At 39.9% G+C, this 27859-nt stretch overlaps 1 protein-coding gene across 1 annotated transcript in view; it reads right to left on the bottom strand.

Moving 5' to 3' along the window:
• The window catches only part of PHEX (phosphate regulating endopeptidase X-linked), a 95094-nt gene extending 81701 nt beyond the window's left edge, over positions 1 to 13393 (bottom strand). The window contains exons 1-3 of the mRNA XM_066571650.1: positions 13282 to 13393; positions 9104 to 9172; positions 7776 to 7937 (exon numbers count right to left, since the gene is read on the bottom strand). Coding sequence (XP_066427747.1) covers positions 7776 to 7937; positions 9104 to 9172; positions 13282 to 13393 — 343 coding nt within the window. The remainder of the gene's footprint in view (positions 1 to 7775; positions 7938 to 9103; positions 9173 to 13281) is intronic.
• Positions 13394 to 27859: the final 14466 nt, after the last annotated feature.

Here is a 27859-nt window from a genome sequence, read left to right as displayed (position 1 = left end):
CTAGTAGCAATCGATAGCAATATTTGGTTTCTGAGGTTTCCCTAAAATATGAGCTAACCTAAATTTATTTCTCTTTTGTAAACTATTAATTCTGCAAATTGCTCTGCATTGCTTCTTGCTAGTTCATATATTTTATGCACAGTCTGACATGTGAAGTCTGGAGTCCTTTTCCCCACCAGACACTTTATAGGAAGTGAACTGCAAATAATTGGTTTTCAAATAAAAATTTGTTTCCAAAAGTCCAAAATATGAAAATACACAATCTAAAGATAAAATTTTTAGTCCCTCACAAATAAACAAGCATGAAAAGCAATGAAAAATTTTCTCACCACCATAAATAAATTAAATAATTGCTAAATTGTTACTGACATTAAGGCTCTTCCTTTTCTTTGTGCGTTGGTGGCTGTAAAGAATTCTCAGTTTCAGAGCACAGGAAGGAAAGTATCCAAGCCTAATGCAGTACAAAATATATTTCCTTGCATTTTATAAATACCTATTTTGAGTTTCTGATTAATTATAGTCCATATTTCTCTACTGTTTGCTAAATATATATATGGAAGAACAAGCTAACATCAAAGGCTTGCAAAAAAAAAAATCTCCAAATGGTTAAAACTATCCTTGCCTAATTAAAGCTTTTTGCTTTGAGTGTCTAAAGTAAAATAAGATAGCAAATCAATACACCTTTGTGGTGCTTATAATGCAGTTTTTAAATTTTTCAAAAGCACACCTTATTTCCACTTTCATGTCTTTTGCATTCCCTTCTTAACAAGCCTTCTACTACATTCTTACCTTTCTTCTCTCAGTTCCCCATTGTTAATAATCAGATCACCAGAATCATCTTATTGGAGTACGCAAGGGATTGAAATAACAACTCAAAGCAAATTTCATAGTGGCAAACCCCTTTTTCACACAGAAATATGAAAAAATGCAGAGCACTAGATGCAGAGCACTAGCCTCCTCTCAGATTGCCCTACACCTGCTGTATTGTATATTCCCACTTCTTTGGAAAGCAGAACCACCCAGGATGTCAATGGCCATTAGTCACTTTTGGAAGGCCTTGTGTTGGCTTACATAGCCTCAGATGTGCCTTAGATATTAAATATAAAAGTTTCCCTATTTTCAAACCAGTAACTATTTTGTTGATTTTTTTTTCTTTAATAGAACTGCCAGTGTTTTCTGCAGCTCCATAAGTTCATTCCTAAGAATAGCCCCTGTGGAGGTGATGCCTTAATCTAGGTCTGCCTTGCTTTGATAAACTGTGTCTCCCTCCTCTCCTTGTTTTATTTTGTGAGCTGAGGGGAGAGGATGGGTTGGTGGTTGGTTGGTGTGGGGGAATTTAGTTTGTTTGCTCTTTTTTTCATTGTTTTGGTTTTTAGGGGGTTGGTTGGGGTTTTTTGTTTGTTTTGGGGTTTTGTGCTATTGGTTTTTCTTAAAGGTATTTAATCATGATCAAGACACCAGTTATCAATTCAGGAAACTATCTTTTTTATTTGATGCAATTAATGTCCATCAGCCAATGTCTTGATGGCAGCATTCATCTCATCATGGATGGAGCAGTGACTCTTGAAAATAACAGCCCCTCATTATTAATTTTTCTGATATTCCAATGGAACATTTAAATCATTATGAATTAATTTTGCACTCATGAAGATGTAATTAATATGAATATGTATTTCATGACAATCTCATAATTAATCAATTCATATAGGTTCTAGTTCCCAAGCAACATAAACCAAGTAGAGCAAAAAAATATTCCCAAATACAAATTTCATTAAAGGATTCTCTATTTAGACAAATAAACCCAACTAATATACTGACATTCTAGGGTTCCCCCTCGCCCCTTGAAAAGAAATTCCCCACAAATTCTTTCCTTGATTATCCATTTTAGCAATATGGAAGTTTTCATGGAAATAGCATTCACACAGCTGTGCTTACATAAATGCTTCCTAACGCTGCTCCGTGCCCTAACACACAGCACATTTCCCAAACGGAAATGTTGTTTGTTTACAGTTTCAGCATTTGGTAAATTCTCTGAGTTTGTATATCAAGAGATAAGCCCATCATGTGAGTTCCTCCAAAAGTCAGCATAACTGTACACAAACTGTGACCAACTAAAAAAAATTTTTATAAGGAGGTGAGAGCCTCTGTTCATAAATTAAATTTCAATAATAAATCCTACTCTTTTGAGTAGAATTGCCTTCTTTCCTGCCCTGCCCTTCTGGCCTCCTAGTATTATGCTTTAGGGGATAACACATGTTATTATAACGTTAAACAAAAGATTTTACACCACATTTACACCAGAAGACTGCAAATTTCCCAATCGTTACAATATAGGTGGAGCTCCATACTAAATGGCAGCATTACATTTACTTCATTACAATAATAGTTTCAACATGTACTTGTGGAAATTTTTTGGTCAAAAAGGGGAATCATATGTCATGGATTGCTGTGCCTTCCAAGGCATCAATCCTGATTCTGTAAAATTACCCACCCAAACACAGCCATCAAAAATTTTGAAATTCAGTATCTGCAAGTATGAGTGACATATATCATACAAACCCCAGGTTCACTGTAAATTTAAGGGAAATATGTGCCACATATGGAACGGGAGTGAGCAGGATGTCCTGCTCTGGTTCTAGCTGAGGGATCAGAGGAGGATGCCATTCCTGTCTCCAAACCAGGCAGCTGCTGTGGGAATCCTGTGGCTCAGTTACTGTGCTGCCTTTAAACCTCATTTAGGAACCAAAATTGTCTCCTCTCTGTACTCATGGTTTCCCAAAAATCACCCATTACAAACACAATTTTCATTTGGAGCAGCCACAAAGCCTGGAAAAAGTCCTGGCTTCTCCACTTTTGACTTAGGTACTTACCAAAAAGCTACTCACTTCTTGCCTGGAGAGATTTACCTGATTACCTTGTGCCACTTATGTTTTTTCTTACATTCAGATAAATAAGCCACTATAGGAAAGATTTGGACCACTGAAAAAGCGTCTGTACAGCTCTCAAAAAGCTCAAATAACTTTGAAGGAAACAAATCACAAGAGACAGGTCAGCTAATATGGAAACCTGGGGAGAAGTGTCAGCAGCTGCATTACAGATTTTATGGGACACATCCAAACTATCCCAGTGGTCCCAGCTGAATGGTAGGAGAGAAAACCCAGCCCTAAAATATCCCTGTAGCACAGGGTCCTATGTGCAGGATAGCAACCATTCAACAGCAACAACAACTGCTCAACACCAATTCCTGGGATCAGTCTGAAAGAATATCCTATAGTCAAACAGCATAAATTTCCAAAGAGATATTTTTACTTATTGGTTTTACTTATAAACAATTTCTTTTCCAAAGGAAATCATTGCAGTTTATCTTGGGAAAAGCTGCCTACACTGCCAAGATATTTTGTTTGCTGTCTGTCTCATGTTCTTCAGAAACTCACACACCCTATCCTCCTAAAAGGCCTCCATTTCTTTCTGTTTACCACATTGGAAATTCCTCATTTTAAACTGACTCGCATTCAGAAAACAGCCACACTACAAAACTTAGCACAGCAAATCAGCCTGAAGTAGGTGTCTCACTGGACCAGGAACAGTATGGAGACTTAATTTGTAAACTGGTTTCCACAGTCATAAATTAAATTTAAAAGATCTGGAAGACATATTCACAAATTATTCACAAAATTTAAATCATCTCCTTTGCAGCGCTGAGATTTAGGAATGTTTGTGGAGTTTTGTTTTGTTGTTTTTATTTTAATTTATTGCTTCCTGCATGGTCACTCCCAAAAAGAAAAAAAATAAGCCAGCTGTATACCATTGTACTTCTCAGAAAGGAAAGGAAGCTTCTGGGTTCACAACTGACATTCACCACAGGTAATAAGCACTGAATTATGTCCCTCAGACCTCCAGCTCTGAACTGTTCACAAAAAGCCACTTGCTTTTCAGTGACAAGACAAAAGCACTCCTAAAACCTTAATGGAGTTCATCAAATCAAAATAGAAAAATTCATCAGGAACACAAATAGCTTTGCAGGAAATATTATGGCAAGTGGAAAACCATCCTAGAGTTACTTGACCTGACACAAGGCTGAAGATGTTGCAGTTTGAGATCGCTTCTGTTCATACAACACAGGCCACAGACAAATGATTCTTTCCATTTTGAAGAACTCCAAGAACTTCCTAATCAGAGGTCTCTTGGGCACCAGGAGTGTTTGCTCTTTAGTGAGGTACTTTTTAACATGCGTGTGGTGTAGCTGAAAAGAAAAGGCTGGCTTCAGGTCTAGGACAATCTGGTCCAGCCCGGAATGGTTAAGGGGAAGTAGTCGTATATCAGTCCTCTCCAGGAAAGTTCTATAAGGAACAATTCTATAAGCAGTTTTAACCTAAATATTACATGTCCCTTACCTAGGTTTGGATCATAACCCAAACCACAGGCCTCTGCTTTTGAGGTATTTTTGGCTCTACAATTATCTCCTTTACATTCCTCCGTGACGCCTGAAATCCTGCTGAAGGTCACATCCAAGGAAAGACCTACCACTACTTTCTCCAGGCTGGAACTTTATTTATTTTGTATAGTCAGAAGATCAAAGCAAGTTACACATGTGGTTTGTGGATTCCTCTGAGCACAGAAAAATAAACCCAAGTACCCTCAAACAACGTATGGAAAAGAAATTAAAGGGGAAATGATGATATGATTTTAGCTTGAATGCATGTTAAGACAGCTAGAGAAACCCATGAGAGCATCATATATATATATTCCTACCCCATTATAAACCCAAATCTTTAAAAAAAAAGTATTTTTAACTATCACATTACAATTTGGATATCTAGAAGAACCCCAAAATTAATGTTTCTAATCCTGATCCTTTAATCAACCAGAGATATGCAGACAAAAAATCTACCACCCAGTAGTTTTTAGCTATTTTGGATTGACCTACTACCATTTCCTCTCTTTGTAATTCCCTATTAAGGCACCAAAAACCTTCACTGATACAGAAAATGTTCTACCCTTTTTTGAAGCTGACACCTGGAAAACTGTTTGCTCTTGTGAGTCTCAAAAAAACTCCAAAAACACAGCAAAAAAAAAAAAACACAAAAAGAGAAAACTAAACAAAACCCAAAATTGCACACACACACTAAAAGAAACAAAAAATAAACAAAACAAAACAAACCCACCAAACAAAGAAACCATAAACAAACAAAAACACACACAAAAAAAAATAGAGAAAAAATGCTTTGTTCTCAAACCCACTAACACCTAATGCAGGGCTCAGTACATTACATTACACAGCCACAACTACCTTTTTTTTGGTAAGACAAAACTAATTATTACACCTGCTGTGCATTATCTACTGGAAGATCTTCTTCTGTAGCAATTGCTCCTGAACAAAAAAAAAAATTTCCAGAATATTGAAGATACATTTGTGCAACCTGTGTAACAGGTCTTTGCCCAAAATCCCTTTCTCCAGAAAAGGAGTAGGCTCAGGAACATTCAGAGGCCAGAAAACAGATTAGAAGTCCAAATAGTTTATTTTAAGTAACATAATTTTTAATAAATAGCCTGAATAAATGTTTCTATCTCTATCATACCATCAAAGAAAATCAAATATGAAAAAATGTGTCTTTCTGGCCAAGCCATGTTATCATTTTAAGATTAATAGTTTTCTTTAATGTGATAAGTATTTCAGAGCATAGAACTTGCATAACGACTAGGTCTTTAAAGACTGAGGTTTTTTTAATCTACAGAATGTCAAACAGGGATACTTACCATGTGGTACAAAGTTCTACTAAGAATTCTTGAGAAAGGAGAGATTCAATTTGCTTCCAAGGTCTATTCAGCCCTATAACTGTTTCTCTGTGCAGGAGTTCTTCCTCTTTTTAAAACTGCTAGCAAGGTTGTGGTCATACAGAAATTAATAACTCAGTGTTGAGCTAATATATTGAAATAACTCAAGAGAAAACACAAATATACCTAGAGGTTGAAGTTATGCTTCTTATTTCAGCTACCAATGCTTTCCATTTTCCTTTTTTTTTTTAATTACAAAGATTATATTTTGGAAAGTTCATGAAGTAAAAAGTTAAGGAAGAGATGGGAAGTGTTATTTTAAAAACACTCCTGTAACCAACCAGCATTTCACATCTTTTTGTCCCTATCTGTGCCAAGGACCTCTTATAAAACAAATTTGTATAAACTCCCTTTATCTGATATAGTGTTTTCATTAAGCAAATACTTCCCACTTGGATGTTTCTTGCTTTGTCTTGCATTTTTTTCTAGCTATGTACTATCAACTTCTATAGGAACTGCAGAAAGAAAATCAAATAAAAATCTGTCTTAGCATGATGTCCTTGATTAGGACCTGTAAAAAGAGGAAATTAAGGATGACAGTGACAGCTTCCTACTTTATATTCAATTAAGACTGGCCTCTTTGTGGCTATGGTTCATGTAGGACGTGCACTTATCTAATACAGCCCAATTCTGGAGGCAGAACAATTAGAATGCAAAGCATAACTTAAAACAGGCTCTGGCAATATTATTTTTCCTTTCCTTGTGACATCTTCAGCAGACTTTAAACAGAAGTCTTGAGATCATGTACTGTGCTGAAAACCAAAACTCATATTCTGAACCCAAATGCAGCTTTTAAAATACTTAATGATGTGAAAATTGGTACAATAAGACTAAAGAAAGCAATTGGAGAAGGGCTTTGGTGCCTACACAAAATCCAAAGAAAAACAAGTGCTGTATTTAAGCATTAAATTCTAAAACTGACCTCTGTTCTGTGGTGAGCTCAAGCCGGGCTCTTATGTCAATTATGTACTCGAGGTGGGCAAAGCTCAAGCACACCACCAACAATATTAAATCTTGCATGTCTCCCTTTTTGTGAATGACTCACTTCTAGTCGAGACTAGAAGAATCTGGCAAGATTTTCCTACCTAACAATAATCATCACCCTTTCTCCCCAGCTGGCCTGCAGGGCTTCCTGGCTGCAGAGTATAGCCCAAAGGCAAGTCACTGGTGGAATGATCGCGAGCAGGACGAGGAGCAGGCTTGGTCTCATGGCATCTCGAGACTACACACGAGCAATGGGATCCAAACTGGTACAAGGAACATACCTTTCTTCCTACACGTTTCCACCCTGGGGCTATTTTTTCCTCCAGAAACACATTCTTAAGCAACTTTCTGTTTCACTGATGATAGCTCAGGTACTTCAGTGGCAGCCTGAATGGCAGTGGGAAGGAAACCCAATGCCCAAACAACCTCCATCTCCGGAAGCCTGAGAATTGCCTCTGCCAAGGGCTAGGTGAGTGTACTGGAAAATATCATCCTGGTTTGGTTTTGTTATATTCTTTCCTGCTGTTGGCCACTGTTAGAGACAGCCTGCTGCCCTGGACTGATGATTGATTTTGGGACATTCTTAACTGTGTGTGCTGAGCTCCCGCACTCTGGTCTAACCATTTACTTCAAGGGGGAAAGAGTTAAATCCCCTTGTCTTTGCCTTTTGCTATAATCAGTATAATTTCATCCATCCATTCTTAACTGGTAGAATTACCAGAATTCCCAGCAGTTCTATTCTTCCTCCCAAATTCTGTTTATGTTCAATTCATTATCTCTCAATGTAATTTTCAATTTAAAAAAAAGAAAAATATACTTAAAAGAGAACATCAAGTCAGGCTGTTGGATGTTATCCAGTGATGAGAACTGTGGAGATTTTTGGTAATCTCAAACCCAGCCATTTAACAAGTTACAGTGACAAGCCAACCAAGTAATTTTAGAAATTATCAATTTACCCTTTAGTTTGAGGTCCACTTTGTGTCGCAGCCAGGGATAAACACCATAGTTGGACATATCTTCAGGAATAGGGTTATTATCTATCCAGCCATCACATGCAAATCGATAGAAGTTCTCACATGGATCTACAGATTGATTTATCTTGCTCAGGATGCTAGCAGCTGTAAAAAAGACACCACATAGATTTTGTGGAACACTTTTTCATAAATAGAGAATTAGACAGGGCTACAGTCCAGAAATTATGATTAATGAGAAACAAACAAACAAACAAAAAAGACAAAATATCTGCAATAAATCTTCTTGAGAGACATACAGCAATGACGACTGAACTTAGCGCTACATGAACATGAGCTGCTGGAGCCAGACACTTGAAGACAGGCTCTCCATTGTTGCCATGATAGAATTAATTGCCTGAGGAATTTAGTAGTGATACATATTAAGTAGATTGTGATTAGCATTTCAGTAACTGTGCAGTATTTACCTCTAGTTGAATACTGCACAAGAAAACAAATCAAATTCTGATCTACCATTAATTGGAAAAGATTTTCATCATTTTCAGCTCCATTTTGTGACTGCTTCCTTACCAGTTACTATTGTCAGTGCAAGAGAGGTGTTAAGAGAGACATCAGTTTGACAAGTCCAAGACTCAGTAGCTTTTCAGTACATAATCATAAAACCATAAAATAGTTTGGCTCGGAAGGAACCCTTAAAGGTCACCTAGTCCAACCTTCTGCAAAAAGCAGGGACATCATCAACTGGACCAAGTTGCTCAGAGTCCCATCCAACCTGACTTTGAACACCTCCAGAATGGGGCATCCACAACTTCTCCGAGTGACTTTTGCCGGTGTGTCACCACCCTCACCATAAAAATTTTCTTCCATATAACTAGTCTGAATCTACCCTCTTTTAATATAAAATCATATATAGTGTGTGCCAGATCTGGTACAAAAGCACCTCTGTGCTTAACAATACACTTGCTAGTTTTCTGATAACTGGAAAGGAAGCAACAAAATCTTCCTGAAGGTCTAGTCACTCAACATTTTGTTTCCTATTAAAAAAAAAAAAGAAAATAACCCCTATGGGAAACTTTGAGTCAACCCAGTTAGACTAGTATCAGACCAAATTAAAACACAAATTTTAATTGTACAAAATAAACAAAACAGAAGCAATTTGAGCAGTGACTTTCTAAAAAGTTTAGGATTGTCATTCTTTCTCATTAAATGAGCTTTCTGAGTAAAATGTATAATGGGAAAAAATTAAATGGTACAAATATCTCATTAACATACTATAATCATGATATGATTGAGAAGATAAAATTGCTGCTTACCAGCTTCAATGCATTCTGCAGTCAAACAGTACTGTTGCTTCGGATGAAACTTTATAAGACCTTGGCTAACTGCAAAATGGAAAACCATAATGAGATCATTTGCAATGAATTTTGACAGCTGCAGCCAAATGTTGTGTACTCAATCATTCCAATATCAGTGCAGCCCCTGGTCGCAGTGCCTCTCTGACTGCACTGATTTAGAGCACTTAGAATGTATATTAAGTAAATATTTAGAATATATATTGTGTAAATACTGCAGCTTGTACAAATAACTTCCCCCTCCTAGTCCTGCTTTCTCCTTCCCCCTCTTTGCTCACAGGCAGCACAGAGCAAGGGCTGTCTCTGCACAGTGCCTGGAGCAGCATCACTTCAGCCCTACTCACTGAGCACCACCACATACAAACAATTCACATTGTTATCATGCTCCAGAGCTTGGAAACACAGGAGAACAGCATGGCTAGGCTTAGAAGGGACCTTAAAGGTCCTCTAATTCCAGTGCTCTGCCATGGACAGGCAGGAGTCATGGGGACATTCCACAGGACCAGCCTGCACCTTCCATGGTTGGAAATGCACCACGGAGCGGTCTCCTCACCCTCTGCAGGGTTTCCAGAGCTCCTCTGAGCTGTGCTGCCCACACTGCCCTGCAGCAGCACTGCACTGCCCAGCACAACCCAGCACCAACAGGACCTTCCCAGGGTCTCCTTATTCCAGCCTGGGACACAGCAGATTGCACTGGGCACAAGAATAGCTGTGCTTTAAAAGGCACAACCCAGGTTCTGTCTGAATTGTCTCCCAAAAGTTTTGTAATTGCATTTGCTTCCAAAAGCCTTGCTGAGAAGAACTATGAAATTGTCAGTTAATTTTGCTCATCTTTTAAAAACATGTATTACAACTGCCACTGAAATTTAAGCACAGGAATTGCTAATTTCAGATACTGCTCTCAGGCAGCAAATATGCAGATAATTAATACTTGGGTTTAGGAAGGGAGAATCCCAAGGGATAGGTGAAATAGTTCTCACTAGATGTGCTCAGTAGGCATAAAGAAATGTCTCATTATACCCATTATCTTAATAACAGTCCATGGCAAAAACAAAAAAAGCAAATAACACTGAACGAAAAAACCCAACAATGGAATATATTATGGCACCACTGCTTTAACAGTGCTGATAGTTCTAAAGCAATTTCTGCTGTAATTATATGTTGTTTTAAAGTGATAGAAAAATTTGAAATTTCATTTCAGCCCAGGAAAATTTTTTTGCAAAACCTCCTAAAGCTAGAATTGAATATAAAGCTGTTTCCTCTCTTCCAGTCTCACAGTTTTAATGGCAATTAGTAGCAGAAATAGCTGGATTTCAATCCAAGCTTCTCAAAAAATGGGAATGTAAAACTATTTCTGGACAGCTTTTCCAAAGCTTTCATTGGTTTAGTGAAACACAACACCTCAAACACTGTCAATTAGCCAAGAAATACACAAGATTTTAAAGCATACAAAGGTTGTAATTGGAATATTGAAAACCAGGAGAAAATAGAGAAGTGGAGATCTCCAGAATATGATTTTGAGCCACTACAAAGATGAACTACAAATAATAGATACTGTCCCTTTTAATTAAGTGTTGCACTCCTCCCAGCTCACCTTTTTCCCTGATTAGAATTTAGTCCTTTAGAATCCATCCAGGTCTTGAATGCTTGCTGGACTTTTTTCTTAACAAAGCAGAGAAAGGAGGGAAAAGCCCAGACATAATTTCATGCTTAAACTGAGGCAGCCCTTGTGCTTTTGATATTTCTAAACAAACACAAAATACCATTTCAACTGGAAAACCTACAATTTTATCATTAGAATAAATTTTTGGTAGTGACATTTCCATTTTAAATAACAGCTAACTTTGACAGGAAAAACTTTGCACAGTTTTTTCTCTTGCCTTTTTTATTGTTAAGATAACTAATCACAACATTATTACTTAGAGTCATGGTTATAACCCTCAGCATTCCTCCTTGATAAGCCTGTTTCCAGATTCTTAAGCAAATACACTCCACAACTGAGTTTAAAAAAATAAATCTATAAGGGAAAAGGAAAATAATGCAAATGTACAGATGCAAATAATGTTCCTGTGATCTGAGCAGCCTAAAGGACTACCAAATCTGGAGAAGAGGCTCTCAAATTGAGATTCAAAGCTGCTTGACTTCTCACCAAGGGCACTGGAGAGCAATCTGCTTCCTCCAAGGAGGGGGTGGCTCCTGTCCTGTCACAGCCCCCACTCCTACCAGAGTGTCACAGGCAGGGCCCCAGCAATGCTCCCCACTGGGGTCACAGAGAGATCACAGCCAGCACGAGCAATGAACAGGAATTAACAATATCTGTTTCTCCCACATCATCCTCAGACTTGTAGGAACTATGAGAAGAAGAGAGCAGGAGAAAGCTACATTTCACTCCTCATGGAAAATTAATTTCAGGTGTACCAGAAACAACAAGTTTTGCAGACTAAAAGAAAAATGAAGAAAAAAGAACATCTTGAAGTGCCTGAAATGTTTCATATAGACAGAAAAAATTATGTCCATTTCTACAGTTAAATAAAACTTTAAAAAAAAAATTAGCTCAAACTTACAAATGAAACCATATCACAATGAAGTGTGGAAACATCTAATTGAAAAAATGTTAAACCAAAATAATTTAACTTTTTTTCCTTGGTTCTTTAGGTTGAAAATTTCAGACCATTTCCAAAGAAATCCTAAAAGCATTTTGGCTGACCCAAGTCCAGCATTTTTATTTTCTTAGCAGTTATGCCAATGAAAATTTTGATATTGAATCGCTGCCTACAGAACATGCCACAGGCCACTTGGAAAACTGTCTGCAAGAATTAATATATTTGCTTGAATTTTCACACCTGGGCTATGGATAAAGCAGTTTCTATCTCTGAGAATCTGTGGTGGTAAAAGTCAATTCCTTTTATTGCTCTAAGCAACAAACAAACAAATCTAGTGAAGGCAAAAAGAAATAAGGTCTCTCCATTATTACTCCCTGATGTTTATACTGCATTTTTTAAGGGAAAAACTTTTTCTTTTATCTAGAAATTTGAAGATTCAAACTCACTCATGGTTATAAAAAGTTTACTTGAATGGGATCACTGACAGAGAAGTTATTTTCCTGAAAATGTTGCAGAAATTGCTCTAGAGCAGAAAAGCTCTAACTAAGAGTGAGCCTGTTGCTTTAAATATTCTATAGAAAACCTGACATTGTTTTGTGACTGTAAACAAAGCAGACCTTTCAAACAAGATCATAAAGGATTGGATGAAAGAAAAAGATACACTTAGAGGCAAGGTTTCCACCAATCTAGGGAAATCTGTGTTGGTCTAAAGAAACAAAAGGTTGGGCAGAATTGTGCCAAAAGAGGATCCAACTCTGCAAAGTTCTTACAGGATAAAACACAGGTTCCACTTTGCTTGGAGTTTCTGGGCATATTTATACTTCTACACATAATTTCAGAAGTGTAGGCATATGCTTTCAAGTTATGCTAACAAAACCAATCCACAGGCAATTCCAAATCTGGGAGAGGAAAAGCTATTTCCTTCTTTGTTGCATCTAGTTACAGCTTATATATCTAACAAAAATATTTCAATTTCATCCTAGATGCACTCTTTATGACTTTTGTAAAGGCAGCTTTGCAATTCATCGTAGAAGAACAGAAAGATCTGAAAAATGTGCACGCATATGTACTATTGAAGCTTTCTACAGGGGTTTTAGTCAAGCCCTAAATGAAAACCAAATGAAGGAAACCCAAAAAGATTCCATAAAATGCACGCACTACACAGATTCATTTCCAGGAAACAGAGAATATTATTCCACATCAGTCACAACCACTGAATCCGTAATCAGCATAATCTCACCTGCTTCTCTCTGTCCTGTGGAAGAACCCAAGTCTGGTCAGAACACATTCGATTGAGTATCAAAATTTAAATTCAGCATTCAAAACATTACATGAGTTCCCATTGCATCCCCCAGCTCTAGCATTCCCACAACAAGAACTCCTTTACTGACACATATCCCCTTCAGGATGAATATAAAATGGGAGGAAAGCAAAAGAGATTTAGATTTTCACCAAAGACGTTGTGAGACACAAACACCAGCACCCAGCAGGCAGGCTGGAGGTTGTGCTCAGGTTAGTGTCAAGGCTTTCACTTACCCAAGAAAAGAGCGGTGCCAAGCACAACAGTGCCGCTCACAAAGACACCGAGGGCGATCCGAGTGGCTTTGCTGCCTGCTCCCCTGGCCTCGGGGACTGTCTCTCCTTCCATCAGGATAGCTTGGGAGGTGCTTGCTCTCTCAGAAGTCTGGTTTTCCCCTGCTGCTGTTGTGTCAGTGTTTCAACTGTTCACAAACTGTGCCCATGTGCTCTCTTCCTCCTCCTCTTCTCTCCTATTTAAAACTCCAGGTTTCTGTCATGAACCATTTCCTAGGCACTTCCTGCTCTCTCCTTCTCAAGGCAAAATCACATGTATAATAGCAGCTGTCTCCTACGTTTTGCTCTGCCCAGGAGGAGGAAAGGCAAGCAGTGGCCACAGTTTGTGCAGCCCTTGCTGCCTGTAGAGCCTGTAAGAGCCAAGTGCTCAGCAGTCCCCCTTATCAGGGGTTCCGAACACGAGCATTTCACAACGTCGCTGAACAGATGTTTTAACTATTCAAAGGGCTGCACACCCTCTCCAATCAAAGCAGAATTGCTGACAACTTCTACAAACACAAGTCTGATGGAAGGTTTTATTTTTTATTCCTTGCACTTATTTAAAAAGACTAATTATCTGCTGACTAAAGTTTTCTCCTTTTAAACCACTGCTGCTGCATCATTTGGCTTCAGAAGAGGTACCCACTCAGCAGACAAATCCCTTTTTAAAGCTTCCTAAGAACTCTTAGAATATCATGTAGCATTTTATTTCGGGAATTTGGTATGTGACACTGTGTGCCAAAAATCACAGTCAAGCAGCACAAAGCAATAATCAGCCAACCTACAGAAAAGTCCTGCTCTAAAAGCTAGAACTGTTTTTTTCTAGGCAAGATATTTCAGTCCTTGCTGGTACACAACACATTTTAAGAGATGATCCTATGCTTCCAAGCCAAGTACTACTATGAGCTTAGTGGAAAAGTATCTATTTGGCACTTTAAGATGATGGGGATTTTAAAAAAAACAACTTATTTATATAGATTTCTATAGTGGTGTAGACATGATAGTCCCCTCCATGTAGCAAACATTCTCCATTCATCAAGTAAAAAAATAGCCATTTCAGGGTGAATTCTCTGAGCTGAGTGTGACATTCAGCCCTCTGAGGAGCTCTTGCTTTCTCAAGAGCTGGACTCTCATACAAAACATAAGGATGCAGGGAGAGGAAGAACCACTGCTCATGCTCTCAACAACAGTTTATGTTACTGAGTTACTTACTTTCATGGGGACTTAAAAGTCCTTATCTCAGCCCCCAACCACCCTGATAAAAAGTTGCACAAGTAGAGAGAGAAGAAAGACATACATGTGTCACAAAATATGTGTAATGGCAGTTATCAGCTTGGAGACTGAAACCTTTTTCCATGTGAGCACCTGCACACAAGTTGTCCTGGATGTCACATGGACATAAAGCCCACTCTAACTAGAAGAAGACTTAGAGTTTGAAGGTCCTGAAATCCTCACTTCTTATTCCCTTCTACTGCCTTGTTGATGTCCTGCAAATAAAATGCCCTCAGTTCCTATTCCTGTCCCTCTTCACCAGGAAGATCCAAGAGGACATTCCCATCTCTGCTTGATGCAGAACAGGAAAAAAACATTTGCTTCTTTTCACTTGCCTATTGTCCCACATATAACCCATGATTCTGACATCCATCAGCTGAGGCAGGAGAGGGAAATGATGCTGCAGAACCAGGAGGACCACATGCCTCCCACTATAAAAATTCCCACTCATGTCTGAATGACTCCATGGGTGTGAGCAGATACCTGGTTATAAGAAATACTCAGCACAAGACTGTTATCAGCACAGGTTTGGGAAGGTATTTGTGTGATGTTGGTGCAATTTAGATCAGAAATCACTATGATCTCAAAGGGGCTGCCAAAAGGGCAGAGTATTGACAGAAAATGCATGGACACATGTGATCTCAACACTTAATCCCCTGTATCCATGACCTGAACACTGAGTAAACCTCAGAAGGACCTTTTGACAAATATTTGCTGTCAGTTACCTGATGGTTTTTCTACTGAACCCCAACACTACAAGTGCTGAGCCATTAGACCTATTCATACTGTCAGCTTTATGTCCCTCCAACCAACACTGAATTATCATATGCTTACTCAATTCCCCCAGAATTTCTACATTTCAGACTCTTCCCCCTTGAGAAGTACTTGTATGTACTGAACATCTTGCTCTATCAGTGTTTCACTAGCAGGATTTCGCTTTCATCAGTTGTTGCACATAGGTAAAGCCTTATAAAATAAGGGCCTTGTTACCCTTGTAAAATCATGGCTCAGGCCTGCTACTTAGGCTAAGTAGAAGGGAACTATGGGAGAGTAATTCAGCTGGAACAGGGGTAGAGAGATGTGAGAGATGTGAGAGATGTGAGAGATGTGCTGCGTGATGGCTGCATGTCCACATCGAGCTGGACAGTGGTTGGCTGACTTGGGCTTGTTGTGCCTTAAAACCAGGTAAATTGATAAATGGCTAACTGCTTAAAAAGCCTGGTTTTTGCAATAAAGCAGCTCTCCTTTGCACTGCCTGGGGACTCTGCATCATCACAATTGAGCTCTTTCTAGGACAACATCAAGCCAGAAACTAAGAACAGCCTTCAACAGACAAAGCAGCAACCCTTTTATTTCTCTTTGGAAATCAGTGTCAGGGGAAGAGGGAAAGGAAAGACAGGGAAAGAGCAGGGAGAAGCTGATCAATTCATTCCCCTCTCCCAAACACAAGAAGGTGAGGACTATGGGAATATGGAGCTACCCCAACAAAATCCAGCAAGCTCCAACTACACGAGTCCTCTGGCAAGTCAGCTCCAAGCGGCACCTAATCCTTGTGGCAAGAAAAATCACAAATCAGCTGTCAGCAACAGAATGACTTTTCCATGTTTGGGTTTGTGGGCTTATTTACACTGTGGCATAGTATAAAGAGTCCTTTCCTCTGGCTGTAGAGCCTGCCTGTAGTCAATAAACCATCTTGGTTTCTCCAGCATGTACAGAACTATGAAATTACAGCTAAACCATAAACAGCTGCAGGCAGCAGCTGCAGAGGTCCATTTCTGGCAGTGTTTGAAAAGGTGCACAGAGCACATGTGAGTAAGTTCCTGATGCTGATGATCTGTGACAGAAGCTTGTGGAATTTAATTCATGTTTTTGATGAGCATTCTAGGATTTGGTTGCCTTGCTCTTCCCAAGTCCAGCAGCTCTTTGGCAGGTACAGGATACATGGCCACACCTCCTGCTGGAACTGCTAACAGCACTCCTGGCCATTGCAGCCCAATAAGGCACTTAATGAGGCTGTGCAAAGACTCTGCTAAACATTCATAAAACATTGAACAGACATAAGGGGCAAAAAAGGAAAAACTAAATGCTGCATGCTCCAAACCACGCTTCATTCACTCAGAATTCCATCTGACCAAGATCCCACTCAAACAATGGGATCACTCTGGCACTTATAACAAAGCCAGGACAATGCACAAACAATTCTATCCATGGTCATATGCCAGAGCTGGCCAACACTCTGGAACATGCTCTGGGCTGAACAACAGCAAGTGTCCCAGCCTCTAGAAAAGGTCTGTCTGTGAATATAAGTCTGTGTATGCACATGAATGTACACTCACAAACACACACAAGTGTGTGTTATCCTGCTCTTCCACAAGCAGACACAATACTCACTTCCAGCCATTATATCAGAGTCAGACAAGAGCATTATCAGAACTAAAATCAATAGCACCATGTCAGCTTCACCTCATATAGCTTGGCCCAAGAAAGTGAGGTTTGATTATTCAATTTATCAACAAAATCACACATATTGCCCAGTTTTCACTGGAATAGTCCAAACCAGTTGCATAAGTGTTGGTGAATGTCTGGAACAGCAAAACAGCCTGAGGACAGCACACGGTCAGCCCAAGCTTGCTTAAAGAACCTGCATGCAATGAGCCTGAGTACTGTAAAATATTTCATCTTTCTGGCATTTAGATAACTTTGAAACATATTAAAACAATCACTGATACTTTTTATACAAAGAGAAAAAAAATCCCAATTCAGTTCTAGATGTACACCCCAATGTAACACAGGTAAAATATATTAGGTTACATCAACACATGAGTTACAGACAGGACACTGGCCTCAAGGGGCACATTGAAGACTTGCCCTACCTGGGAGGTGCCAAATGCACATTAGTGAAAGTACAGCTTATCAGAAGCAGTCCACAATCACAGCATCACAGCTTTGGTGATGTACTATTGAGCATTTTTAGCCCATGGTAAGAGGAAAACACAGTCACCATCACACTGATGGAAGAAGAGACACCAGATAGAGCTTGAGTGGCTTCCTCATAGAAACAGAGGTATATGCTGGCTTCATTGAAAGAGATTCATTAGTGTGGGTCAGAGTAAAGGCTGTGTTCCATCCCATTTCACCCTGGGCCTCGAACTGGTTTTTTTTGGACTATGCAGCTGTTGTAGCCAGAGCTGGGCTTTATGCAAAGCAAACTCGAGAAAAGCCCAACATGTTGCATTTGAAGCTTGACCAGTTGTCATCAGATCTCTGAATTTTATAAATTACACTCCCTTGGCTACAAAAGCTGCCAAATTTCTGTACAGCAGCCAACAGAAACCACACACTGGCATTAATTCCTGTCCTTTATTCATGGGACAAATACAGCTGGAAATAAATGACTATTGTTTTCCACTGGTCCAGCCACATCACAGAAGGCCTCAGTGCATCTGTGAGAATGTGGATCATTAATAATGAGTCAATACTGAGCCAACAGGATTTGCAGAGCTCCAAACACTGCTGGTGGCAAGCTTTTCCACTAACTATAACTGCAATTGTAAGGAGAACACCCTGCAAAGCAGAAAACTTTGTTCCCCAGCATTTAATACCCAAATCATTTTTTTCTTTTTCAATTCCAAGTAGACTAAGCTATTCTCATTACTCCAAGAAAAATTTTTCCCTTCTGCAGGAAACATTACATTCTCTGACCAAAAGGTGCTTATATCTATCGCAAACAGCAACTGACTATGAAACCCAACATCTGGGATGATTAAAGTTACGCCACTCAAGTTTGCAAGCTTTTTATTTGCTTCTTTTGAAAAAGCACTTTAATGAAGCAATGCATATGTTCTCAAGCAGAAGGAACTGCTTTAGGTCTTCGGGCAATTTTTTGTCAAGAAGCACATTAAACTCTGGCTAAACCAAACACTACTTCTCCTAAAGACCACATTCTCACTACAGCCAGAGAGTGTTTACACTCAGCCATCACATGGGCATCCTTCCCATCTGTCATCCTGCTGCAGAGATTAAACAAGGGTGCATGCTGACATGGGCTGTAGAAAGGCATTTCAGTTGGGGATTAAGAAATACAAGATACCCTGGCATAACTCAGAGCAAATTTTTGCTTTTTTTCATATAATCTAATTACGTACATAGGCTGTAAAGACACTGAAAAAGACATTGCTGTGAAATATCACTTTTCCAGTGACCACAGCGGTAGGTGCAGGAAAACAGAACACAAATAAATATCTGTTGTTTCCTTGAAATATTGCATCATTCCACCAGGGCTTTACCCACTTATTTTGCTTTGTCCAGATGTTTGCTGGCATCTGTCAAAGTCTCTTTATATGAGTGGAAACAAAAAGCTTGGTTACCAAGGAGTTTGTGTCCCATGTGTTTTTCAGGTGTGCAATGAGATACACATTTCAGGTGTGCAATGAGATACACATTCACCAGCATTTTAAATTTAAAAAGGAGTAAAGCCACCAGCCCTGTATGTGACTGCTTTCAGCATCTGCCAAAGAGATCCCTCCGCTGCGACCTCCTGTCTCTCAGAGAAGCACGACTGCCTCTGCAGAAGCAATGGTTTCTGCCTGCTCTCCCACTTGGATCTCCAGCAGCACAAATCTGTCTTTGGCAGCACCAGAGCTCAGAGACAGCTGCAGCCAGGAGCAGAGCAATTGCTCCACAGAGGTGCCACTGAACAGGTAACAGGCTCTCTGTCACTGCTATCTACTCAGAGCCTGCTTGTGATAACTGTTGTAAGAAACAAAAAAATGTGAAGCAGAAACTCCTCCAAGTGCTTTAACCCCAAGGCAGTATAGCTCAGCAGTCCCATCAGGCACAAGCTCTGGTGAAAGCTCTTCTCACACAGGGGCTGTTGGGTCACATCCCTCTGTATAACAAATGCACCTAACCATGGGCTGGTAGCAGAAATAAGAGATCTTCTCATCCAGGCAAAGACCTGTCAGAATTAATGGCTTTGAACCCAAATCCCTTTTGTCAAATTTGACTGAAGTTGGCTGACAAGATCTAGCATTACTTAGCAAGGCTGGGTGGAAGAGAGGGGATACAGAGACAGGAAAGCACAACTGCATAGTCTCTGTTTTCAGAATAAATCAGCCTGGCAAAAAAACCCAAAAAAACAAGAAAACCAACAACAAAAAAACCCCACCCACAAACTTGAAAAACCAAATCCTGCTCTTCCAGGGCATTGCTACAACCAGCTCAGGGTCTTACTGAAGTTCATTTTATTTCAAAAGCATTTTATTCCACTGAGCTCTTTTCCTTCATCTCAAAATGAGATTAAAATTCACTTTGTACACAGCTAAAAGCCAGAAAAATCTCACATTAAATATGATGTCCTAAATAAAACGCCCCTTGACAATGTGAGATTTTGTGTATTAATTCAGTGGAGGTATTTCTAGATATTTCTCATCTTGTCCTCATCTTGGTGCAACTCCAGTGACTGTGTATGTATCTAACAATGCTAAGCAGCAGCCCCTCAGCAGAGTTTAAATGTGTTTAGTCAGCGAGTTCTCTGCAAAGGGGAGACCAGAGTCGGATCAGGTTGAAACCACAGCATGAGGCCCCATGGGACAGGATCACTGAGACCAAACATTTGCTTTCCTGAAGCTGCAGAAATCCTCAAAAATCAGTTAGGCACCAACCATAATTATCTTTACAAGTCAAATTGCTATGTCTCTGACAGCCCTTCCCTTAAGTTTCCAACATCTCTATTTCAAATAAAGCTTTGTTGTCTTCTTTACTATTAACACAAGGTTTTAGAACAGAGTAAGGATTTCCGTACTATCAAACATATCCAAACTACTTGTTATAGATCAAAAGCTGGATCATTACATGGTATTTCTCCCCATAAATTTTCACTAACCTAAGAACAAGTAGCTGGATTAGGCAAACTGATGAAAGGGCCTCAGTATGGCTCTAACTAGCTACTTTTAGACATTTAAATAACCATGCAAAGGAATTAGCAATACTGTTAGCAAAGTTAATGACAAAAATAGTCATGATCAAGCTTGCTTAAAGGGAAGGAAAATTATGCTGATCAAAGCCAAATCCTTTTCTACAACTTGCAGAAAAAATCATGCTCTTCTGAAAAAGTTTCCTTAACTTCTTCAATATGCACTTCCCAAGAAAATGACAGAATCTTAGTCCACTAAAAGATGCTGATAAATTCATAGGTTTTTAATAATTTAATGCTGTTTCTGTTGCTAGTTCTTTGAAATTGCTGCAAACACAATCAGCCTCTTCCTTGGTTGAACTGGGTGACTGAAATGGGATATTCATTACCCAACTTTAAAACAGTATTCAAGTATAATTTCCATGACAATTGTGCTTTTAATAAAAAAGTGAAAGATGTGATAAGTGTTTTGCAATTTGGACTACCAAGAGAATTCAGATTGGCCAGAACATACTCACAGCATCTGCTTTACCTAAGCAAAAGTCTGCAGACTGGCAGTAAGTTTTTAAAAACAACCTAGGAGTATCATGGCTTTTGAAGCAGCAGTTAATGAGAGAAAATAAGAGCCCAGAGAGGCATAGTCCATCTGCCCAAAGCAGAGTGAAAGCACTCACAGCCAGAACTACATCTGGACTAAGACACACAAAAGAATTTCCTACTGGCTTCCCAAACCTGACTTAACCCCTCATCTGCATGTTCAGGGCAGCTTGGGACAGAAGAACACTGGGAAGACCTTGATAAGAATTCCCGTGTGCCAGGGGCATCAGAGAGATCAGGATCCCAGGCTGTGCTGTAGCCAGCCAGAATGTGGTCCCATAGCCCATCAACTGTGTTAAGTGTAAGCCCTCCACTTCCTCACAGGACTTTCTTACACTTCCTAGAGGCTAAGACCTGCTCCACTCACACAGGCCTTTCCTAACTTTCTCTGATTCCAAGTCTTTCCCTGAAAAAGCAGTCTGAAAAAATGCAGTGCCATGTTCCTGCTTTTCAGCAAGGTGCTGACTGTTGCTGAAATGAATTCATTCCCCTTGCCATCACTACTCCCACTTTTCAGAGCACCAGAACACATTACCAGGAATGATGCAAATGCAGCTCACTTCACTCTGAGTCAATCAGATAAACTCACACTCCTGTCTAGGCTTTCATGGTGTGATGCCATGACTACTTTTTCTTGGGACATTGAAGCCTTTGCCTTTCGAAAACACGGTCTCAAGAGGTATGGAATGCTTTCAACCTCATTTCATAAAAACATGTATGGCTTGTTACTTTTATTTTAACTACATTTTTTTTCTTCCCTATATCTGGGCATAAAAGCAACTATAAAACATAATTTTTAGCAAAATAAAATACTGAATGAAACTCATCCATTGTTGCATGAATCTGGATGCACTATAAAATGTTTAAAGCTCTTCAAATGTATTTTGATCAGCATGACATAAAATGCATTTTAGTGTGTTTGAAGTTCAGATGTATTTGAGTATCATTTGTTCACAATTAAATGCTTAAAAATGGCCACAATTCTGTTCATGGGAAAACAATTTACTCACTGGCACCAGACAGCCAAGCAGGTGTTGGAAAGCCAGATCACAAGCACAATCCAAACCTAGACCATGTTCTGCTCTCCCAAATAATGCATACTCAGTACAGAAAAACACTTCTACTGGATGAAGGAATTCACCATGGCCCCCACAGGTACCCTGCCACTGTAACTCACTGAGAAATGGCTTGCCTTTGTGATGGCATGTAACAGCACTCCTTGTGCAAAGCTATCTAAAACCACCTTGCTGATTTTGCTTGTAGTAAAAATGAAATTAAATAATGGGCCTCACATTTCTTGCTTTTTAAAGAACAGAGCAAAGAAGGTCAAGAGCAAGGAAGACCACACTGCACAAAATGGGTGCTGTCCCCATATTCTTTAAAACAAATTCCTTGTGAGAAAATGTATCTGAAACTTTAGTGTTATTGTATTTTTAATCTAATTCTCAGAAGAACAGAAAAAAATCAGTCCATGTAACCAAAATTAACTGAGACAGCCAAATTGCTGACATAAAATTTTATTTAAAAGTTTTGAAGGTATGAATGGCAACAATAAAACAAAAAAAAAAAAAAAACACATCCCCCTACAAAGCTACACCACCATCAGAGTACTAACACAGATAAAGCTTTTAATTCCCACTAGATCAAAGTTACTAGCTCACCTTTTATGTGCTGTCAAAAGTTCAAATGATTTGAAACTTCTGGATGACTGCAATCAAAATACCATAGAATATCTTTAGTTGGAAGGAACCCATAAGTAATTCAGTAGATGGAGTCAGAGAAAAGAAAAAAACAAGAGGTAGCCCCCCTAATAACTCCTCTCCCTATTTCTAAAGCAAGTATAAATCACGGTGCTCTGCAGCCTTACTTGAAGCATTTTTCATATTCTACACCTGGCATGGCTTGCTTCTCAATCCCACCACCACTTCCTATTCCTGCTCATCACTGAGGTCTGCCAGCACATGAGGAGCCAGACAGGTCTACGTGAAGCACAGCTTTTTTTGTCCATTCATTTCAGCAGTGTAGCTGACCAACATCAGTTTCCCATTTACCTTTAACATCTCTGCTTGTTTTTAACCCACTTGGTTTGTCACATGGCTATGGGACAGCTCCCTGAAACTCTCATGGCAGAGGGGACAACACAGGGTGAAGCCAAAGCAATGAGAGGACAGAGATAGCTGGGACCATTCACATGGCACAGTTAGTGGAATAAATGACTCCACAGCAACCCTCTCCCATAAGCTGTAGCACTGGGGGTTAAACAGACCTTAGAAAACACTCCAGTCAAGAAAGTCAGAAATATTTATCTTTGAGAAGTTACAGCTAATTAAATTTCCATACATCTCATAATAATTTGCAGCATTTCTAGAAACAGAAGTTTAGAGGGACAGGAGACAAGAGGGACTCTACCCTCTAGCTTCTGCAAACCTAAGGGTTAGGTCTGTATTGGGAGCAAGCCCTTAAAATAGTTCTAGCACAGCCCCTAGGCTGAAAACACACTGCAATAGAGAGGTTCAGCAGTAGTTTGGCTCTTTAGATTTAGCTCAAGAGAACAACCTCTTTCATTGTTCCAGAAGTTCCAAAAGTTGTTAGTATTTTCATGCCCCCAGGCTAAGCAGTCAGCAACTTGAAAATGGCTTGGACTCCTCAGTTTTAATGAGGCTGTCTCTTGCCCTACTTACCCAGAAGAGAACTAAATTCCTCTCTTGTTTTCCCAGTCATAACTAATGTATCACCTGTTTTTTTAAAGCTTGAAGGTGTTCCAGGGAGATCTAAGAAAAATGTCCATCCTACAGGCCTCCAAGAGAGGTGGTGAATGCCTCAAGCCTGTCAGCATTTAAGAGGCATTTGGGTAATGTCCTTTAACAGCATGCTCTAATTTTTGGTCACTCTGAAGTGGTCAGGAAGTTGGACTAGATACTTCTTTTTGCTCTAGATGTTCTTTCCAGCTGAGCTTCTGTTCCACTCATCATTTTACCAGTTACCAAACTGGTTCAATATGTTGCCAGTTAAAAATGCAGGGAAGTGAGCAACAAAGATTAAACACCTCTCACACCTCATCTTTTTTCCGGGGTTCAAATTCACTCCTGCCCCTTCCTTGCCCCGCTCCCCTGAGAGGTGCAAGGCACCGAGCTGGGCTCAGTCACTACCACCAACTCTACCCTGCTGCTCCATTTTCCACACTGTTCCCTTGCTCCAGAGTAGGATCCCACCCAAGGGCCACAGTCCTTCAGGATAAACCTGCTGCCAGAGGGGCTCTTGTTTCTTCAGGAAATAGCCACGTGCCCCAGTGCAAGTCCTGTGGAGAGCATGTGGATCCCTGCTCTGGCCTAGCTCCCTCCAAGGGCTGCAGGGGAGTCCATGCTCCACTGGAGCGCTGCCCAGGGCCCCAGGGGAATCTCTCCTCCGATGTCTGCAGTACTTTCTCCCCTCCTCCTCTCACCTAGCTGCTCACAGGGCTGTTCCCAACCCCACTGTGCAGCATTTTGTCACTTCTCAGCCCAGGCACTGCAGCTTCGCTGCTCCCAGGCCCAGAAACCCGGGCCAAAGACACCCATTTACCTGCACCATGAGCGACCCTTGCAGCTGCCCAGGAGACACAGGCAATGCTTCTGCTTTGGAGCAGTGCAGAAAGAAAAGCAAAAAACAGAAGTCGCTGTACACAAGGCCATGTCTCAGAAGCCATCAAACTGCATCCAGAGGAGGGTGAGGCCTCAGCAGTGGGTGAAGGTCTGACAGTCAGGAACAGAAAACTCAGGGCCCTCTACAGGCCTTTGGGGGTTCACTTTGAGGGACCCAGGAGCAAAAACCTTAGGAGGGGCAGCTGAGGCAAGATGGTTTCTGCAGCCTTGGAAAAAGACTGGGAGACGTTACTGCTCTCTGTAACCACCTGAAAGGAGGTTGTAGAGAGGTGGGGGTCACTCTTTTCCCCCAAGTAATAAACAGCAGGACAAGAGCCAGTGGCCTCACTTAGTGCCACAGGCAGTTTACACTGGCTCTTCAGAACAATTTTATTCACTGAAAGCCTTGTGAGGCACTGGAACAGGCTGTCCAGGGAAGCAGATGAGTCACCAGCCATGGAGCAGATATGGCATTCAGGGACATGCTTTAGTGTTGGCAGTATTAGGTTAATTGTTGATTATCTTCATGCTTCTATTAAGTGCATCTAGACTACAACTTAAGCCACATGGCTGTCTGCAAATCAGCTCCAGAAAATGCCAGCACATAACTTTCCTTTCCTTAGTATTTAACTGTTATATATACTGTAAGAATTTTACAATTCTAGTATAAACATTTTAATTCAAGACACAAGTGAAAATTTCTAACCGTATTTGGTCCTTTCTAAAAAGAAAAGTCATGGCATGTTCCTATAAGTATTCTGTCAATCTTCATTGTGATTTTAAACAATGAGCTGTCAAAAATTTGTTTCCTGAAAAAAACCTGTCATCCTTCCACCCTAATTAACTAACCAGTGGTTATACAACATCATTGAAAACACTTAAGTGTTACAAGACATGCCAATCATTAGGAAGTAATTTCACAGAATGTCCAGTGAGGAGCTTAAGAGCAGAATCAGGACAAAGCATGGCATAAAATAATTTTAAAAATCAAAGGCACCAGGTTTGATAATTAAGTTAAACAGGGAAGTGTTAGATAACACTAGCAGCTACCAGAATAAGCAAAGGCTTCATAGAGCTGTACACACTCATCTTTGTTATTCCCATCTACTAAAACCATTGTTTAATTCCATTGGTGCATTTCTGTGTCTATACAAAGAACAGTTGCATTAAAATGTTTCCATTATACACCAATAACGTACTTTTGTGTTTGGGTGCTGCACAGGCAATATGGCACACTGTGCTGTGCATTCATCATTGATGAGAATTTTCTCTCAAGTAACACACGAAGTTATCATGGCATGTTGAAGTCAGATGGCTGTAGCAGTGCTTTTTAGTGCCAGTTCTGATCAGCATTTCCAGTTCCATGAGCTGAAGACAGCAGAGAAGCCACAGGTATCTTCCTGCCTTCCTCCCTTTCCATGCTCAATGACAATCCACAACAGTTAAATCCCACAGCTGCCCTGCCTTTGGACTTCATGAAGTTCATATTTATTTGCTTCAGTAATCAGTCTACTCTTAAACACTCCTTAATCTGAAGTTTCCTTTTAGTCTTCATTTAATTTCCAGCAGTTAAGCTCTTTTCCTTCTAAAATACTTAGAAGACATCTTGCACTCATTACTCAGTTAGAAAAAAACCAACAACAAAACAAACCCAAATGTTTCCAATTTCTCTTTCTTCTGCATCCAATACCATCAGAGGACAGGCTGGGCAATGTGACTGGCACTTTTTTGTATGTCCAGATGTGTTCTTCAAATCCCCACACCACATCTGTTGTGCTATCCTGTTTCTTGGTTCCTTCTCCTGGCTCATTTCCTCAGTTTCTTTTCAACTTAATGCATCTTGCCCCTGCATACTCTCCACTCTTGGCACTGCACAGGAATATTTCTCATCACACTTCCAATTATGAAGTTAATTTCACATTTTACTTTTCCTTCTTTCTACCTTCTCGACTCCTACCTCTGAAGCTCAAGTTCACTGCCATGTATGACCACAGTATGAACTTTTGATATCCTCCCAGTTCCCATTCCACATTCCTTGCTTCCTACAGCATTCCACATTTCAAAAAGGCACTTCTGAGCTGCTCAGTGCTATTATTAATCACTGCAGCAGTTGCTTACTTTGCTACTTCTCTCACTCGCTCCCTTGGCATCTCTAATGACTCCAGCTACTCTTCTCTCTGTGGGCAAAGTTTGTCAGCTTTCTCCTATTACCCACAGGCAACATCATCTGCAGTCTCCTATTCCTCAATTAAAATAAGAAATTGAGTTCTCTTCCTCTCACCCATCCCCTCAACCTTGTTCCCTCCAGCAAGCTGTCAACACCTCAGACTCTCAAACAGCAAAAATAAAAACCCAAGATACCTATCTTCCCTACTGTGCATGCAGGCACTCCAAAATTACTCCTTATTCTACCCTCAGTCTATGTGTGAGACTTTTTTCCCCTCAAAGTTAAGCCTTTCCCCTTTCTTTTTCCCTACTAGCCAGCTTTCTGCTATCACTGTACTTAATGCAGATGTGAATATTTCTCTTTTCCAGTTGGCTGAAATTCATGTAAATCTCTCTATATTTTCTGGGAGTAATGTCTTTCTTTCATTGTATGACATTATTCTGGGGTGTGATTTGGTAAGACTAATAACTTCTTTGATGTGCCCATCCTGTTTGTGCCCTTCTCCGTGTTTCCTAAACTTCTGTGCCAGTTTCCATCACTCTCAATGTCACACTGACTTCTCCTAAGCCTGTCTTTTCTCTGTGCCACACAATGAGTCACTGTCCCCTAAAGCCAACTTACTGCTTTAGCAGAAAAATTCAAACTTCCACTTAGAGGCCTTTAGAGAATTCACATCTAAAATACTGTACAGATAATTAACTCTTTCTAGGCAAATATCACTGAAGCATCAAGTGATTCCCACCCCATTACAAATATCAGCGCACTGTTCCATATACAGAGTATCTTATCTGAGCATTTATTATATGGAAAATAACAATTTATTAATCTGAGACAGAAAAGATACTCAATAAAAGGACCAGAAGTACCTTTATGCAACAAGGAAAAAGGAGGTACAATGGTAAGCATCATACCCATAGATTCTGTCATTTGAACACGGAATCCACAATGGATTTAACAATTCAAACACACAAG

Source organism: Molothrus aeneus, chromosome 2, assembly GCF_037042795.1.
Source record: "Molothrus aeneus isolate 106 chromosome 2, BPBGC_Maene_1.0, whole genome shotgun sequence".
Lineage (NCBI taxonomy): Eukaryota > Metazoa > Chordata > Aves > Passeriformes > Icteridae > Molothrus > Molothrus aeneus.
The sequence above is the reverse complement of the archived record's forward strand: the minus strand, read 5'-3'. Positions and strand labels throughout refer to the sequence as shown.